Raw genomic sequence first — 17,742 nt, 5'->3', positions numbered from 1 at the left:
AGTTTCTGCAGTTTTAGGGAACTGAAACTATTCAACGGTTACAGCTGACTGGATGTTTTTAACTAAGTCTACACCAAAAGCAGCTTGCTGTGGACTAGGAAATGCACACATGGTTGAAGCTGAAGGTATGTAAAAAAATCTTTGTCGCGCAGTCTGGTTTTGTAATCATAATTCACTGTTAATTGCTTTCAGTTTTTCATACTGTGTACACAGCAAGTCTTGTGAGAGTGGGCTTGCAAACATGCAAGTTTTTGTGGCCTGGAGGCAACAGCCCAGTCTTCCTGTGTTTAAGCTCTGCTAGAACTTATGTTTCCACCAGTGGAAACTTATGCTCGGTAGCTCACACCACCTTGACCACAGGAGTGAAAGGTAAACAGCGAGAGCTTACTATAGCTGTAACCTGTGTTTACAAAGGTATTAATAGACTGCAGGGGATTGTCATGTTTATCTACAGTACACTGGGTGTGGTATTATACTATAGTCTATGTACAGAGATGCTGGAGTAAGTGATTTTGCTGTACTCTCAAAAGTTATTGGTCATACAACGTTTATACACAAAAATATATTTTATTTCCACATTATTTTACATTTGGTAATGTGTATCCTTGCATCCATGTTAGACATGAAGGTGTTTCTTCACACCTTTCTGCTCTTTACTCTAGAGTACACACAAACATTATCCACATTTTCTTCTTGACGATGTTGTTTAGTGCTCCTCTTCAGATTCAGAGCTGCATAATGGAGATGGTCTGCATCTTGGCTCTGGTAGGGGCAAATGAACAATGGGGGAAATCGCATAAAAATATAAGTGGAAACATAACATATAGCTGCTTCTACTAAAAATATGTGTGAATTATTAGGTTATTTCACCTACCACAGCATCTGAGACTGCAGAACAGGTCTGATGAGAAACAGTTCCTGCAAATCAAAGAATGTAAATGAGCCTACCAGCCAGTCTATTAAAGGATTATTATTAATGATGGTAGAACCCTCACCTTTGCAGACAGAGCACAACCTTTTCCTAAGCTTGTACATGATGAAAGCCAAAACAAGGAGCACAATAATGGAAACTGCTATTGCCACGCTCAGGCAATACACCAGGACAGGGGGAACTTTGGTAGAACCTAATGTGGAAAGAAAAGATCTCTCACAGCCAGTGTTTTACAGGTTGTTAACAATAGTTTACAGTAGTATGAAGTCACCTACCTACAATCTCAACTTTTGTTCCATTTCCAAAAATAATCTCGCCACACGAGGCCAAAGCACAGTAGTAGATCCCAGCATCAGAGGAGCTCACTGACTTTATTGCCAGGTTTAAAGTGCAATTCTGTCTGTGAGGTGTTTCTTTTGAGATGCTTGTACATGTGTGTCCCTCGCTGGGATACATGACTGCTGATTGAGACGCTCCATGTCTGAACCAGTAGAAGTTCGGCTCCCCTGTACATGGTTCAGCTTCCACTGTACAGTTCAAGTTCAACGATTGTCCCAAGCGAAGTGGCTTCAACGTTGGCTGGTCAATGGCAGAGCCGATGTTGGTCACTGATGTTTTGACATGAAGGAAAACTCCTTGTCCAAATTCAATGGCATTAAACACTAAAACCCCACAGTAATATGTTCCTGAATCTGACAGACTGAGGTTTGCAATTTTGAGATATTCCACGCTATTTTGACTTTCTACAATGACTCGAAACCTTTTTTTATACTTGGGGTAGATCTCAGCTTCTGGGTTGTGCTTCATGCGAGTTGATATGATTTCAGGTTTTCCACCCAGGCTTTGCTGGTACCAAGAAAGGAATGTTACAGCATCATCTTGACAGCGGCATTCTAATGTCACTTCTGCCCCAACTTTAGCTGTCTTGATCCCACTCTCCTGAAGTACACTTGGCATGTTACCAGCTAGCACTTGACCTGGACAGAAATGCATGCAATTATTTTAATTAAAATCTTCAACATCTTATCAATCTCTTTTAGAATTATATCCTTGCACACAGAAACTGTAGAAAAAGTGCAAAATACTCACAGATTTTATACAGAAGTGCAAGAAAAATACAAAGGGGCATCATCTCTGAAGCTCTGCTGTATGCATCTTTTGTCTTTGCGGACGCACCCAACTCTTATAGGAGACGAAGGCTGATCGTGATTGGCTAAGCTCAATGGTTGGGTTTAAAATCAGCCTTACAGTTTGCTTCTTTCCAAAAGATCAGCCTGATCAGGTGACTGGAGGTGTGATTGGGGACAAGTCCTTTTGGTGACATCATTGTTGCTGTACTGAAGGTGTGATAACATATATTTAATGAAAAGGAAAGTTTCTCAAGTCAATTTTTGAATGGAGCCACACAGGCTGGTTTATGTCAGTATTTATTTTGCAAGACATCCAGGGTGTCGATATTGGTTGTGTATTTGATATATATTTTTAAGTCATGACACATGCTCTCTTATTTGCATGAATTTGTGTGGGGAGGTGTGTCTGAACAGTTAACTGGGTTAAAAGGGGCTGTGTGGGGAGAGACAGAAAATAAAATGGAAATTGAGTGGAGAAGTTTTAAACCATCTAAAGCAGAGGTCAGCAACTACATTTGTCCAAGGGCTGGAATTTTTCTCGGAAGACAGTGTGAGGGCCAGATGTTCTCGTAAAGTAAAATAAAGTTAATATTGTATCCTAAGTAATATATTATCATTTGATAAATCAGTTTTCCTTTCAAATTTATACTATTTTTAATGATGTGATGTGCAAGTCTTGCACTTACATGTTCTCTGTTATGTTGACACCGCAACTGTGCGCAGTTGTGCTCATTATAGATATAATGAGCACAGGAAACAAAATGTTACGAGAGCAACGAGTTTATCTCTGCACAATCTACTTTTCAGAAGGCGTTTTTGTTGTTGCTTTTTTAAATTAATATAGAAACATGAAGAGTTCAGATGCAAAACCTTCTAAATCTGTCTGGATACTTTTCTTTTAAAAGAGCATTTTTTTGATCTGGTAAATTTTAGCAATTTCATTTTACAGTCAATGGTGAGGTGCCTTTTTTTAAAAAAAAAAATGTAAATATGGGCAGCACGGTGGTTAGCACTGCTGCCTCACAGTTAGAATAACATCTGGAAGGTCTGGATTTGATTCCACCTTGACCCAGGCCTCTCCCTCTCTCTGCATGGAGTTTGCATGATCTCCCCGTGGGTTTCCTCCCACATTCCAAAGACATGCACTTACCGGGGTTAAGTTAATTGCCTACACTAAATTGCCCATAGGTGTGAATGAGAGCGTGAGTGTGAAAGGTTGTTTGTCTCTCTGTGTTGGCGTTCCTTCCTGAGTAAAATATTTTTAATATCAGTTTTATTTGCACAGGAACAATGAAATGCCGAAATAAACCAAACATCAGCCGTTCACTCAAATAATCTGAGTGAATCATATCTGCGTTTAACTTCCACTCAGCAGTGAAAACCAGCGGGAGTTTTGAAAACAATGTGCCGGCAGTCTGGCATTCTCCATTCATATAGCGACTGTCGTTCGGCCGGCGAGCAGACAGCTGCTGTTAGAGCAGCGGAAAGGACATCTCCGAAAATGTTGGAGCAGTACTTGGGCTGAGAGTGATGACGTTTCACAAATTCACGAGTATGGAAGTCTGCACAAGAACGCATATTGAGAAACGGCAGTTATTTAATCAGTTATGATGCAACATGATTGACTGGCAGATAGTACCTCTGGCAGTATGCCTAAAGCTCTGGTGGGCCGGATGTGGCCCGTGGGCTGCCAGTTGACGATCCCTCATCTAAAGAGAATGTTACGTTATGGCTGATGGTTAAGCTGTAGGTGCCATGATCCCATTAATGAGCATAAGGTCGTAAATGGTACGCATCATCAAAATATTAGATTTAGAATATGAAGAAATTGATGTACAGATTAGGGCTGTTGCAAAGGAAGACAATTTTAGAGCTCGACAGTGGTTGCTATGTTTGAACTGGGACATGACCACAAGGTAATTAACACATAATGCACCTCGCACAAGCATAAATGCCAGCAAGGCTCTACAAAGAGTCAGCACTAGAGAAAATGTGTATTCTCCAAGTGGTCAGCAAGTGGTTGCTCAAAGTTGCTGGCTGTTTAGTCTCAGAGAGGGTGCAGCACCAAAAACCTCACTTTCAATGCTTTGGTCACTAGAAGATTGTCACACATAATTTGAATGCACACCAACTTGTCTGCAAATGCATATCATTTACTCTCAGAGGGTTAGTGAAACTTAAAAAAGTGAGAGGTAAACTTGAAATGGAGAATGTTTGCCTTTGAAGTAAAACTGCTGCAAGCGACACATTTCAAAAGGCGCAACTTTTACCTTGAAGGTGTACGGCCTTCTTTTCCTGTTTGGGTTGCAGTTCTCACAGTTGCACTTTCAACTGTCTGCAGACAAGTCACTGTGTTCTATATAAACTATTGACACCCACAGACCCCCTGGTACTCGCCCAAGCAACGGCTAGGACGCAGGATCATGTCAACAGGTCATGGAATGTATACTTATATATCATGACCAGAAGTTGACAGATGATCATTGACTGATCTTTAGCCCTGTGTGACTGGGTCCTTTACAATTGCACTAATCCTGCCTTCAATCACAGCAGTGATAGTATTGGTGCTTTCACAGATGAGAATAGGATGACCTAGTGCCCATCCATTACTTTTCTTCTCTGATTACTTTAATGCTTTGTTTCTGTTGTTCATGAGGTATAGCTAGCCCTCAGTAGCATGTACGCTCTAATGTGTCTGAGTCTGTTCTGTGTATATGATGTGTAAATGATTTAAGCCTCAAGTTGAGCCCAGGGTGTAGCATTGCATCATGTGTTGTATCATTGATCGTGTCATTGATTAGGATGTGGCGCACGATGAACACTCAGAGTGCCTGGGGCTACATTTTTATTTTCATAGACAAAACAGCAATTAGCCATTTTGCTAACAGTGAATGACTCACTATGGCTGTGACAAACTAGACTAACAGGTGCCACTGTGTTTTTTTTTTGCTGACAGATGTTGTTTTTTACGTCATTCTACTGTATTAAAATTAACTAGAAATTCACAGAAAATTGCAGGACATATGCATTATTGACTCTCTCTGTCCCTATTTCTGTCTCTATTTCTGTCTCTCTCTGTTCCGGGTTGCTACTGCATTCTGTTTTAGATGGCATCAATTTAAATGCACTTGACTGCGGAGTTGTGACATTTCAACAGCAACTGACAAGAGTAAGTTGAAGTTTTGCTCTGAAAAAAAGAAAAAAAAAAGGCTCCCGGTGCCTGATTATAGCACGTGGCAAAAGAAAGAGGATAATGTTCATGTACACTTATGTGCACTTGTGTGTTTTTGGTGGTGAGCGAACAAAAGTGATTGATGTCATGTATGATTATCTGTTTTCAAACTTTTAGCTCATGTAGCATTTTCATTGGATCTTTTCAGCTTCACACTTGGTGCATTTACTTGCATTAGAGTTTTACCATGCAGAAGTAGACTACTGCATCTGATGCATAGAAGTCTTTTTGATCTCTGTGGTCAGGTATTGTTTTAACAAAGCTGTGGTAAAGCTTCTACGACTGTTGACTCAGAAGAGACGGGGCTTTACTGACCAACAGTCTTCTCACTTATAAACCCATGCTTCCTGAGTCGTGCAAGGCAACAGTAAGATGTGCAATGCTCACTGTTTCTCAGACTTTCAAAGCTACAGTGGAAAATTTTCTAGCTTTTCTTCTTCGTGTTGCAGGTCAAAAGCGGTAGCACTGGTAATGAAGGCAAAGCAAACAAGGTGGAAGTGTTGAGACAAACTGTGGCATTTTGGACAAGCTGCTGCCTGTCAGACTCTATCACAACTGCTATTTCAGTGTCTTGTGTTTTTGTGTTGAACTTCTCCAAAATGCATGGGTGGGTGGCATTTGTTTTTTTGCTTGAGTCATCAGCTGAGCTGGATGCTTTTTTCCAGTCAGTTCAACAAATTCTGAGCTGCAATTGTTTCCCTAGATCAACTGCAAGCATTTTATATTTTAAAAATAATGGTTTAAAAGCCCAACAGAAAGTTTAGATAGGTGATTTTTTTTTGCCTTCAGCTTTCAACAGTTGAGTATGTGCACATTCTAAAAAGTGAGGCCAAACATATTTTTCTGACTTCAGAAAGCAGCATTTACCAACATTTTCCAGCTCCAAGTTTGTATTATTGAACTGTGTTAGAGTAGCTCTGCATGAACCGCAGTTCAATATAACCTTTAATTATTTTATACTGGGCCATGTCACAGCCCCCTCAGCCCATCCCCTGGTAGAAAGCTCCTCCCGCTTTAAGGCCGCCCTCTCTTTAAACAAACTCTCTTCTGATTGGCTGATTGGCCTTTGAGCGGCATTTAGGCGCACTTGCAGCCAATTGTGTAACTGAGATGACCACATCAACTCTTTGCATGTGACTATTTTTGGTAATTTCCACACACTTTAAGTCCATCCCATTCCTCAGTGAGGTTAAGAAGCACGTGGTCTTGAAGAAATGGCCTAATGTTGTATAAAGTCATAATGTGTCTGTTGTAAGGCTCTAAAATGCATGTTCCTTTCACCAAATGTGTATTTTTCTTGTAAGCTTCTTGGATTTAATTGATTTAATTTACCACTTATGGACAAGAAACCAAATGCAGTAACTTCACTGACCTTGAGCTTCTACATGAAAATGAAACATTTTGAAAAGTGTCACAAAAGTAATTAAGTCTTGTTACGTTCTCCAATAACACTTTAAGAGTCAAATTTTAAGTTTATAAGTATTTGAATGAGTGCCCTATAAAGAGTTAAGAATATTCACTCTCACTTACTGAGAGATGCGAGAGTAAACAAACAGGAAGTTGCTGCTGTGGTTCCCTAACTCATCATGTACAAATCAGTATTTTGACAGTATTTTTGTACCAAAACCTTTTAAAGCCATCAGCGATCATGCGTCCAAATCTGTTTCCGCTAATCATTTTTTACTGTTTAAAATAGGTCAAAAAACATCACTCTGGGGAGGAGACATATCATGTGGTAATGCTGGACTGTTTTTTTCCACTGTGCGAGAAGTAAATTCAGGTCACTCAATTACATTTCCACAGCACGTCTGTGTGGTTGCACTGCTGTGCAAATATCTCATTAGGTGGCTCTCACTTGAAGCAATTTAGTGTTTATAACTTAAATATTCTTTCACGTTTGCACATCCATGTAAAGCCAGACCCCCCTCGACTATTGTCATATTGCTCCTCCTCCTTCCTCTATAAATTCAAACAGCTTCACTTTTCAGCATCAGTGATGTTTGTACTTTTTTCTTTCTGACTTTGACACTTGTGCCTATTAATAAGTTGAAAACCTACCCACAAAGCGTACGTGGGAATGACAAGTGGCAGCGCACAAGTGTTACTGCGAAGTGACTGGAACAAACAAACAGCATAAAAAAAACCCCCAAAAAACAACCACATAGACATCCTGTCAGGGCAGAGGAGAGGTGGGGGTGTTTGTGTGTGTGGGGGGGTCGACAAAAAAAATGTGAGATAAGTTGACCACAGCGGGAGCTCAGTAGCGAGAAGTGTTTTGCATTTCGTATTAGTCAGCCGCCTGAAAGTATATCCGTCTTTATAGGAAGCAATAATTGAACAAACAACCATCTTTTACAGATCTCAGTTTGTTTGTTTGTTTGTTTCAATATAAATAACACACTGTCAGATATGGTCACATTTGATTATTGTACAGGCTGGAAATCTTGACCTGTCGACTTGCTCCAAGATAAAGAAGAAAAGTGTTTGTTTTATGACATGAAACGTTGCTGTCACAGTAGTGGATCTTTAGGGGCTTAAATAAAGAGCAGAGAGAAGCTTTTTATGTCTGTCGACCGCAAAAACTCATCCAAAAACTTCACTTTGTGGGTGGATTGCTATGTCTTTTGAACAGGATGCATTTCACAAGTATCTGTCTTTTATATGTGGAGATAAGCATCTTGCCTCTGTGGTGAGTTTACCTAAAATAACATATATCTTCACAGTTAGCTATCTAGTGGTCATGGCCACATCTAAGTGTTGTGTGATCGCTTACGCAAATTGTGCGGCTCATTTTAAAAGTTTCCCCAATGCACAATGATGGTGGTTTACTGCCCCCTGCTGGTCTAAAACTTAATTGAATGGGAAAAGGCCTGATACTAAATTGAAGGTGTCCTCCATTCAAGGGGTCAAAAGGGCTCAAAAGTAAACACTGAAATTTTTTACCTCTGCTTTTTGATTTCTTTGCTGCCCATCAAACCAACTTCATGAAAGTCTTTGTGGCTTTGTCCTGCCTCTTGTTTAGGCTATGTAATACATCACATAAGAACAAAGCCAGTGCATTTAATCATTTTATACTTTTTTTCTTTTAAATTGTTGGTCATTTTCTTCAAGATGCTCATCAATCAGTGTTTATCACAATGCAAACACCAGTGAAAGTGTAAAAGTTATCAAAAAAGACTTTCACTTTATTAACTTTATTATGCATTATTGTGTTTTGATTTAAGCATATACTGTATACAGGAAGCATATATAGCAGAATAAGTGAAAAAAAAAAAAAAAAAACCCTCCCAAATCCAGAATGAAAAAGCCAAGAAAGCAAATCCCGAAACTCTTAAGGCTTCAGTCATACAGGCCACGTGGTTTTCATGGAAGATGCCGAGCTGTAGTGAAGCTTGAAAAGGTGTCAAAGGAGAATGTTCACCTTCAAAGTAAAAGTTGCACCTTTTAAAGTGTGTTGGTTTCAGCACAAAGGCAAAGCTTTTACTTTGTAGGTGAACATTCTCAGTTTGCAGTTTGTGTCACGTTCTTCACAGTTTCACTACTGCTTAGCAGAATCTGCACTACTTGAAAAAACAATCTCATTATTCATTTCTTTTTTTTTTTTTTTTTTTAAAGCCTGTCATGTCTGGTAGATCTTGCAAGCAGAACTGTGATCTGAATGCGTTGTTGTGCCAAACATATTTGCTATTTCAAGATGAGCTCTATAGGTTCTCAATAGGCTCTTCTTGTTGATGTTTTAACCCTTTATTTTATTTATCTGAGTTATTTTTCCACATACTATGTAACAGCCAGAGCTGACAGGCTGAAGAAGAGGAAAATAAAGAGAAGAAAAAGGGAGAGAGAAAGGGAGCAAAAAAAAAAAGGGGAAAGAGCACAAGTCTATTAATCAGATACTTCATCACTTTAACATATAAAAAAATACTATCAATACTTGCAAAAATAAATTTGTGTGTGAAAAACAAAACTAACAAAGCATGTTACGCACACCAACAATTTTGTTGAGTTGTGATTGAGTGGGCGTTTGTGTCTGTGTCATGTTTGTGTCTGTGTCATGGAACGTACTTACCAATGAGGGCAAAACGCTGCAGCTCCACCCATCAGAAGCCAGAGGCAGGTACGGAAAGCCCCCGGAACCCCAGGCCACCAGCAGCCCACCAAGGGCCAGGAAGACCCCCGGCCACTCAGTCCAAAGACAACCGCACACCTACCCCAGCAGACGGGAGAGGGTGGTCTCAGACGGAGCCCCCCAAGTCGAGGAGCGAGGGCTCCAGGGAACCCAAGGGGATGAGAAGCCAGCCCCCCCCCAGCGGCCAGCCCCCTGCACTGGCCGGCGGCAGGGCTCCCGGGCCCACGGCACCCAAGGACCGCCCGACCCTCCACAGAGCCCCCCCCCACGCCGAAGAAGCCAACGCAGCCCCGCATCGCCCCCCCAAGGGGGGCAGGCCAGCACCCACGCCAGAACACCCAGCCCCACCCAGGAACCCCGAGGCACCCCCATCCCAGGGGGGTAGGGGGGAGGAGGCAACCAGCAAGGAGCGGCCAGGAGGCAAGGCACAAGGCCCAGACCCAGGTCCAGCCATACATACAAACACACCCAGACACCCGTGTACACATTTATACACAGATACTCATACATGCCCATACATACTTACCCACACACAGATATGCCATACATACACATTCACTCACCCACCCATACTCACGGAGACGGTGACAAATACACAAAGACACACATTCATCCATAGCTACCCACCCTCTGAAGGCGGGGCAAGTGGAAACCACCCCAGGGCCAACAGCGACCCCAGGACGCCACCAGCCCGGTCCCCAAGGAACCACCCGACCCCTACCCCGGGCGAGACGCAAGAAATCGGGGTGTAAGATGACCCATCCACCCCTCCTCCTCCCCAACTTGTAGGTCTATGTGTTAATGTTTGTGAGTGAATGAGGTGTATAGGGTGCAGTTAAAATTGAGGGGACAGTTATGCCACAAGCGCCAACTGTTGGTCGTCAGCGCTTGCCCACACTGCCCCCCCAAAACCCTCCATGTCTAAAGTGCAAATAAAATTTGGAGACAGACAGTGACGAGGATCCGAGTGGGGCCACCTCAGCGGCCCATCTCATCAACCTCTGAGTAACATGCCTGCCCCAAAGGTCCTATGTGTATCAGGTTGTAAGTGTGTATGTGTTGTGAGTTATAATGACTAAAGTGTAATTAAAACGGAGAGGCAAGTGGTGGTGCAGCTCTCCACGTGGCCTCTCCATCCTACATCTGTGAGTGATGTGTATTCTGTGTGTGTGTGTGTGTGTGTTTGTGTATGGGGAGGGGGAGGGGGAGGGGGGGGGGGGCATATGACCAGGAAAAATCCTGGAAGAAGAGAGCCAGCTGTCCGCTGGCTCAATAGGCACCCCGACCTCCCACACCCCAGCACAGGGCAGGGGGAGGTGAGCCCGGGGCCGCGGTGACAGCATCCCGGAGCACTGCAGCACCCGAGGTTGGCGCCCTCGCCCCCACCGCAGAGGGCGGCCCGCTCCTCCTAGATGCCCATTCACTCAACAATAGACACAAACAGGCGACAGGACATACTGGCCTGGGCATGGAAATGCAGTGCCCAGTCCCCCCCAACCACCCCACCGCGGCCCCATCCCCCACCCCACCCCCCTGCAATGCAGGCACCCCAGGGCCCCAAAAGCGTAGACCGGACATCCCGACGTCAGGCCAACCCACCCCACCCGGCGGCGCGGCCGGGACAGCAGAGGCCCCCCCCGCGCCAGGGGGGGCCCACCGGGAGCCGGCGCGGCCCCAGTGCCGGGGCCCCAGACCCCAGCCCCCAAGCTATACAGGGAAGACCAGCCAACCGACCGAGGGCCGGCACCACCCCCCCAAGCACCCCGCCCACACCCCAGGACCGAAGGCAGCACCATCCAAGCCCCCACCACCATCAACCAGGACAGGCACACAGACATCACCAGAAGGTCGCCCCAGGACCCCAGCCCCACGAGGCTACCAGCTACCCAGGCCCCCGGAGTCCCCCCCCCACCCCCCCACAAAGCACATCAGGAGCAGAGCCCGCAGCCCACCACCCCCACTAAGTAATGGAGCTGAGCAGTGGGAACCAAAGAGAGTCAAATTCCTCCAATTTGTTTTTAGAAGAAGCAGACATTCTCTCTAAACTAACATGATCTACTAATAAATTTCTGTACTGAGTAATACATAGTTTATTTTTTGTCTTCCAGTTCATGAGGATCATCTTCTTAGCGATGCACAAGGCAGTAAGAACTATGTGTGATATATTTAACTCCATAATTAATTCACTGACATCACCTAAGATGCATAGTCTGGGGGAAGTTGGGATATGACAGCTAAACCATGTGGATAGATCTTCACAAATCCTCTGCCAAAATCTCTGAACTGGTACACAAGACCACAGAGCATGTAGATGATTATCCTCTGAATTGCTTGTACAGTGGGTGCATATGTTTGAGTGTGTAAGGCCCATTTGGAACATCCTTTGTCCAGTGTAGTATGTTCTATGGAGAATCTTATATTGTACAAGTTGTATTTGGGGTCTTTTAGTCATTTTGAAGATATTTAAACATATTTCTGTCCATAAATTTTGATCCAGGTTGACAGAAAGATCACGCTCCCATTTTGTAATTGGGAGGGAAACTGAATCATCAGTTTTTATTAATAATTTATATAATTTTGATAACAATTTTGGGGTACAGAGGTTAAGAAATTCTGTTACCCAAGTAGGCATTTCTAGATTCAATTGATTAAGGTTAAATCTTCCCTGTAGGACAGACTTAACTTGTTGATATTCCAGAAATCTACCGTTGCCAATTCTATATTTTGATATAAGTTCTTGGAACGTGATAAAATTTCCATCTTGGATAATATGTTCTAAGTTATTTATACCCTTATCACGCCATAACGGAAAATTCAGCATTTTCTTTTTCTGACAAATATCTGGATTGTTCCAAATGGGTGTTAGTTTACAGGGGATGAGTGAAGACTTAGTTATTTTTAAAAATTCCCACCAGGCTGTCAGAGAGGTATTTATACTAAGGACTTTATAGCAGTTATGATGTTTAATACTGGAACTAATGAAAGGTAAATCTGAGATTTTTATTTTTCCACAAAACGCCTGTTCTAGATCCAGCCATGGGTTGTCTAATGAATTGGATTTGATCCACTTTGAAATATACTGCAATCTACTGCTTAAGAAATAGTAATAAAAGTTTGGTAATTCTAGACCTCCACTGTGTTTTGGCTTTTGTAAAGTTTTTAAGCTTATTCTTGATGGTTTGTTTTTCCATAAAAATTTTGAGATGTTTGAATCTAGTGACTTAAACCAAGGAAGAGTAGGTTTATTAGGGATCAATGAAAATAGATAATTAATTTTTGGTAAAACCATCATTTTAATGGCAGCAACTCTCCCCATGAGTGATATAGGTAAACTGTTCCAACGTGTGAGATCATCCTCTATTGTTTTTAATAAGGGGATATGATTTAATCGTACCAAGTCTGAGAGCCTGGCGGAAAAATTTATGCCTAAATATCTAATATTTCCTGACTTTAGTGGGGTCCTAGAGGTTCTCTGGAAATTACAATTCAGAGGCAAAACTGTTGATTTACTCCAATTGATAGAGTAATCAGATATAGATGAGAACTTATCTATCAGTGTGATAGTCTTCAAAAGAGAGCCTTGTGAATTCCCAAGGAAAAGTAATACATCATCAGCATAAAGGCTAAGTTTATGGTCCATATTTTCAGTTTGAATCCCTTTAATATTTACATTTTGACGGATTGCTGCTGCTAGCGGCTCAATGAAAATTACAAAAAGAGAGGGAGAGAGTGGGCAGCCCTGCCTAGTGCCCCTCTGCAGACTGAAACTTTGTGAAATGAGATCATTTGTCCTAACACGCGCATTCGGAGAGCTGTGTAGTGTTCTGATCCAGTTTATAAAGGATGAACCGAATCCAAATTTTTGCAGAACTGCTAGTAAGAATTTCCAATTTACCCGATCAAATGCCTTCTCTGCATCTAAAGACACGATTGTCGTCTCATTATTCATTTCTACAGGCACACTTTACAACAATATCTAAATGTTTAAATTAATTAATTAATTAAGACAGAAGTGCATGTGAATAACATTCTGGATGTTTTAAGGCTGTCGTGGTTGACATGCCTCTGCAGCCTCGTGTGGAAATCTGGGGCAGTGCCGCTGGATTGGCAGACTTAGGTAGTGGTCCACATCTTTAAAAAAGGGGTCAAGAGGTTGTGCTCCAACAATCAGGGGATCACAGTCCTCAGCCTCCCTTGGAAGGTCTATGCCAGGGTTATGAAAAGGAGGGTCCAATAAGTCAGACTAATTTCCTGTGGATGTTGGACTTTGCCAGGGCCGCCCTTTGTTGATGATTTTTTAAAATAGTTTTTATGGACAGAAATTTCAGGCATAGATTTGGTACCCTCAGAATTTCATCTTTGCTTTTTGCAGATGATGCAATCTTATTGGCTTCATCAGGTGGTGGCCTCCAGCTCAGGTCGGAATGTTTTGCAGCCGAGTGTGTAGCAGCTGGAATGAGAATTAGCACCATGAGGCCATGGTCCTCAGCTGGAAAAGGGTGAAATGCCCACTCTGGCTCAGTTGGTTGTTGACTGCAATTTATTAAATGGTATCTTTTGTTTTTATTACACAATAGTCACTCTTGCACCTAACAAAGTATGAAAAACTAAACCTAACGAAAACTAAACTAAAACTAAGCATGAAACCAAAACTAATAAAAACCACTCTGAAAACTAACTAATGTTAAATCCAAATATATATATATATATATATATTAAATACTTGGACATTCGGACCTTGGTCTCTTGAAATTTTGTCTGACTGGATTTTCTTAAATTTTATTTGAATACCCCTGCTTTAGGGAGTGAATTTCCGCCCACTAATCATATGCAGATGCAATCTGGAATTCAAACCGAGCGCACTGCGTCTTTATTGCTCCTGAACCTTACCTGTATTAGCAGGTGAGTACTGGGTAAATGATGCTACCACTGTCTGTCATGAGGGGAAAAGTTTAATCTGCATGCTAAGTTTGTAAAGTCGCATAACTTTACACTTGCGAGCAGCAGTTTGGAGACCTGCAGCAGCCTCAGCCAGTGGACAGGCTCTGCAGGCCGCTAGCACATATGTCACGGTAACGTTGCAGTATGGATTGGTTGTACGCCCTGAGCGTTGTCTTGCAGGAGTGTCGCTGTAGGTTTATTTGCTTTACATGATGGATATTTGTACTCCCGCACACCTTGCTGTTTAGAATAGAGATGTACGTTAAAGATGTTTGGCACTTTAAGTAAAGTTAAGTCTGAATGAGTGTATGAATGTTTCACATGTTATACAGGACTGTTTTATTTTCACAATGCTGTTAAGAATGTGTGATTAATTGCTTAGTTTCAGTATCCAGAACAGATACCGTGTCAACCGTAAACAGCTAAAAGTGTAGTTCTTAAATACTGTTGAGAATGACTGCAAGGTGCACTATAGACATGTAATAGATTTTCATTGCTTATGCAAAGGCAACTGTGTACTCTTATCCCTCCCGCAGAGAGAGGTTGTACATTTAAGATACTGGAGTGTTGATGTGTGAACACATTTACTTCTATGCTTATAACTGTCGGAAATATGGACATTTGGGAACTGTAAAAACGCTGAAACTGAAAGAGAGTAATGCACACATGGATCACTGCATGAAAAGTGGGTTTTTCGACAGTTACTGGCATGTAATATGGTTACTGGCATGTAATATTGCTGTGCACCTTGAGATTTCAGGCTCTCAGCAGGAGGCTTTGGTCAGAACAGAAAACTGCAGGAAACTTTGTGTGTGAGTGCCCCCCCCCAGCTCCCCCCTCTCCTCAGGTCTTTCATATGTAAAGGAGGTTTCTGTGAGTCATACAAATGCAAATCAAGTCCTCACCAGTGGTCACCAGTACTGACCAGTGGTCTACCCCTCCCAACAGTTGTAACCAACATATTTTTATTTTGAGATATATATGATCCAATTTACACTATCATCTTTTAAGCCTTTTTCCATTACAATGTGACTACACATAAATTATTCTACAGCGAAACATTCAAACAAGACTAAACTCAGAAGAAATCATTCTAATATATAAATTTGAATTATCTAGTTGGAAATATACTTTTGGACGTTTTCAGCTTTTGTCCCTTTTTCCAATAAGGCTGTGAGCTTCTGTCTGTGAGCTTCTGTCTGTGAGCCTTTGTCATGGAGTTTTTTGTGAACCCTGAACTTTAGTGGACTGAGGGAGATAAACAAAGGCTATAACTTGATTTTGGTGACACTACAAGCATTATTTTCATTGAAAAGCATACTCAGTTTTCAGTCTAATTCACTGTAACAAAAAGTCTGTCACACCATCATCCTCTTCTGTGCAGTGGCTTCCCAGCTAGCATTGAACATTCAGACAACATCCCATGAACGCTGCTATAAACGTTCAGTGAATGTTCACATGCATTAATGACATTAAAGACTACCAAGGCAGATGGAATAAGAAAACATATAAACATATAAAACATATAAACTTTTATTTTGCTATACATGGATGTACATAAGAGACATCAGCAAAACCTTCATGAGAAAAATGTAAAATGTTAAAAAAAAAAAGTAAAAAAAAAAAACAGTTAAAATTTTAATGCAACAGTCACCTTCTCAGTTGTCCTGCTTAAACGGACAGTGGATGTGTGTCTTCCAGCTCATAGGGGGTCGTTTTGACTGTTGGATTTTCTCTGTATTATTGTAGGGTCTTTACCCACAATACAAAGCGCCTTGAGGCGACTGTTGTGATTTGGCGCTATATAAATAAAATTTAATTGAATTGAAATGAAATGAATTGAATTCTGTGTGACAGCTTCCTCGCCTGTGATTGGACAATACAGATCACGTGCGGGATCACGCTGAAGGTCTCGCAAGACCAAAGGAAATCAGTGCGGTCGCTCTCTTCCGTTCAAACTGAATGGCGTTCTTTATCTACGCTGCTTTCCTGGTACGACAATGGAGGACGTCGTCTATATTTCAACACCCCAGAAGCTCCTCGTGAAAGCGGGCCTCTCTACCGGCCAGCTTCAACCAGCCCCGCTGCAGACAAGAAGACACTGCTGGCTGCAGTGAGTGGGTTAACTCCTCAGTTACTCAAGTTTCTACCAGCAACTGAAAGACAAGATGGCGTCTATTGTGTAGAGACTCGATGCTCTAACAAAGCCTCACCTACAGAAGGACTCGAGAGGAAAAGACGGCAGCACGATCCGAAAACTGCGGTAAGACTTGGTCGTTTCTAAAACAAAAATACTAAGAGTGGCAGAATGGTCACAGTAAGCTGACAGACGTATTGTGATTTGGTTTCTTATTTTTATTTCATCTTATAGGAAGAAGTTCGCGGCCTGCACAACTCTGAATCCAATAAAAGCCGGTATGATCCTCTGCAGAGGTAAGAATCAGAAACAAAGCAGCAGTATTCAATGTGTGGAGGAGAGAAGAACTTAAAATGTTTTTACTCTTATTTATTTTCACGTTTTTCCACAGACTGTGTTCACCTCACAACGCGAGTGTGAGTGTTCCTAATGCGTGGACCGTGATATAATTGTGTGTAAGTATCTATTGGTGTTGTATGTTTGTTTGTGTGTTTTTTGCCTGGATATGTTTATGTATGCACTGTGTTTACACTCTTTATTTACAATGTACAAAAATGTTTTCCAGCTTCTTGTTAAACCTACAGACGGTCCGCCGCAGCTTCCGCTACAGTCAGCCTCACGTTCCGGAAAAGGCGGCATTAAAAATCCTGCCCGGTGTCGTGCAAGAAGGAAGCCGGTAAGACGTATTGGATTGTTTTGTTGGTCTGCTGTATTTGTGTAGTTAGCTTGGAAATGCAGTTTTATTTTTAGGAAATATTACTTATTGTTTTTTTTAACTTTGTATAAAATCTGGCTTCTTTTGAACAACCCAAAATGTATATAAAAAGGTGATGCAGTGAAGGTGAAAATAATTAACAATGTTTATAGTTGTAGCAGCTGTAACATTTTGGAACCTAAAAGATAAAAAGTGTATAATCAGTTTAAAGGTGCCTCAAGGGTTAATGACCAAAATCACTGAAGTACTTTTATCAATGTTACATTTTTTCAAAGTACTTGTTCATTTGTCTTTTATTCACAGGATGCAGGAGTTGGTACTTTGTCAGATATGTTCCATAACCCTCAGGATCATTTAAAAAATGCAAAATGACTGTCTTACTGCGTCCACCCTCAGCAGCGATGGCACGTTGTGAGAGGCCGTTCTTATGCAGCTCAACAATCCTACCATGTTCAAAGTCAGTGAGCTTTTTTGCTTTTGCCATCAGGAGGTTTTGACAGTGTAAAGACTTGACAGAAAATGACAAGGAA

General features: G+C 41.8%; 2 protein-coding genes across 2 annotated transcripts in view; one reads left to right on the top strand and one right to left on the bottom strand.

Moving 5' to 3' along the window:
* The first annotated feature begins 87 nt into the window (after window positions 1-87).
* Window positions 88-17,742, top strand: part of LOC115796735 (prostaglandin D2 receptor 2-like) — a 30,079-nt gene continuing 12,424 nt past the window's right edge. Inside the window, exon 1 of the mRNA XM_030753151.1 lies at window positions 88-125. The gene's annotated coding sequence lies outside the window, so the exon portion shown is untranslated. The remainder of the gene's footprint in view (window positions 126-17,742) is intronic.
* On the bottom strand, window positions 637-2,076 carry LOC115796737 (uncharacterized). Its single transcript, XM_030753155.1, has 5 exons — window positions 2,021-2,076; window positions 1,207-1,908; window positions 996-1,124; window positions 875-918; window positions 637-762 (listed from the first exon to the last, which is right to left on the bottom strand). Exons 1-5 carry the CDS (start codon window positions 2,061-2,063, stop codon window positions 637-639), a joined length of 1,044 nt encoding a protein of 347 aa, XP_030609015.1. The 5' UTR covers window positions 2,064-2,076.

This window comes from Archocentrus centrarchus, chromosome 18 (genome assembly GCF_007364275.1).
Source record: "Archocentrus centrarchus isolate MPI-CPG fArcCen1 chromosome 18, fArcCen1, whole genome shotgun sequence".
Classification (NCBI taxonomy): Eukaryota; Metazoa; Chordata; class Actinopteri; order Cichliformes; family Cichlidae; genus Archocentrus; species Archocentrus centrarchus.
This window is presented reverse-complemented; position numbering and strand designations above follow the sequence as displayed.

Excerpts from the sequence above, each read along its gene's own strand:
- LOC115796737 (XM_030753155.1), bottom strand. The coding sequence starts at position 2,063 with ATGATGCCCCTTTGTATTTTTCTTGCACTTCTGTATAAAATCT. Across the intron at positions 1,909-2,020 it reads TGCACTTCTGTATAAAATCT|GTCAAGTGCTAGCTGGTAAC; the intron begins GTGAGTATTTTG and ends ATTTCTGTCCAG. Across the intron at positions 763-874 it reads CTGCAGTCTCAGATGCTGTG|AGCCAAGATGCAGACCATCT; the intron begins GTAGGTGAAATA and ends TGCCCCTACCAG.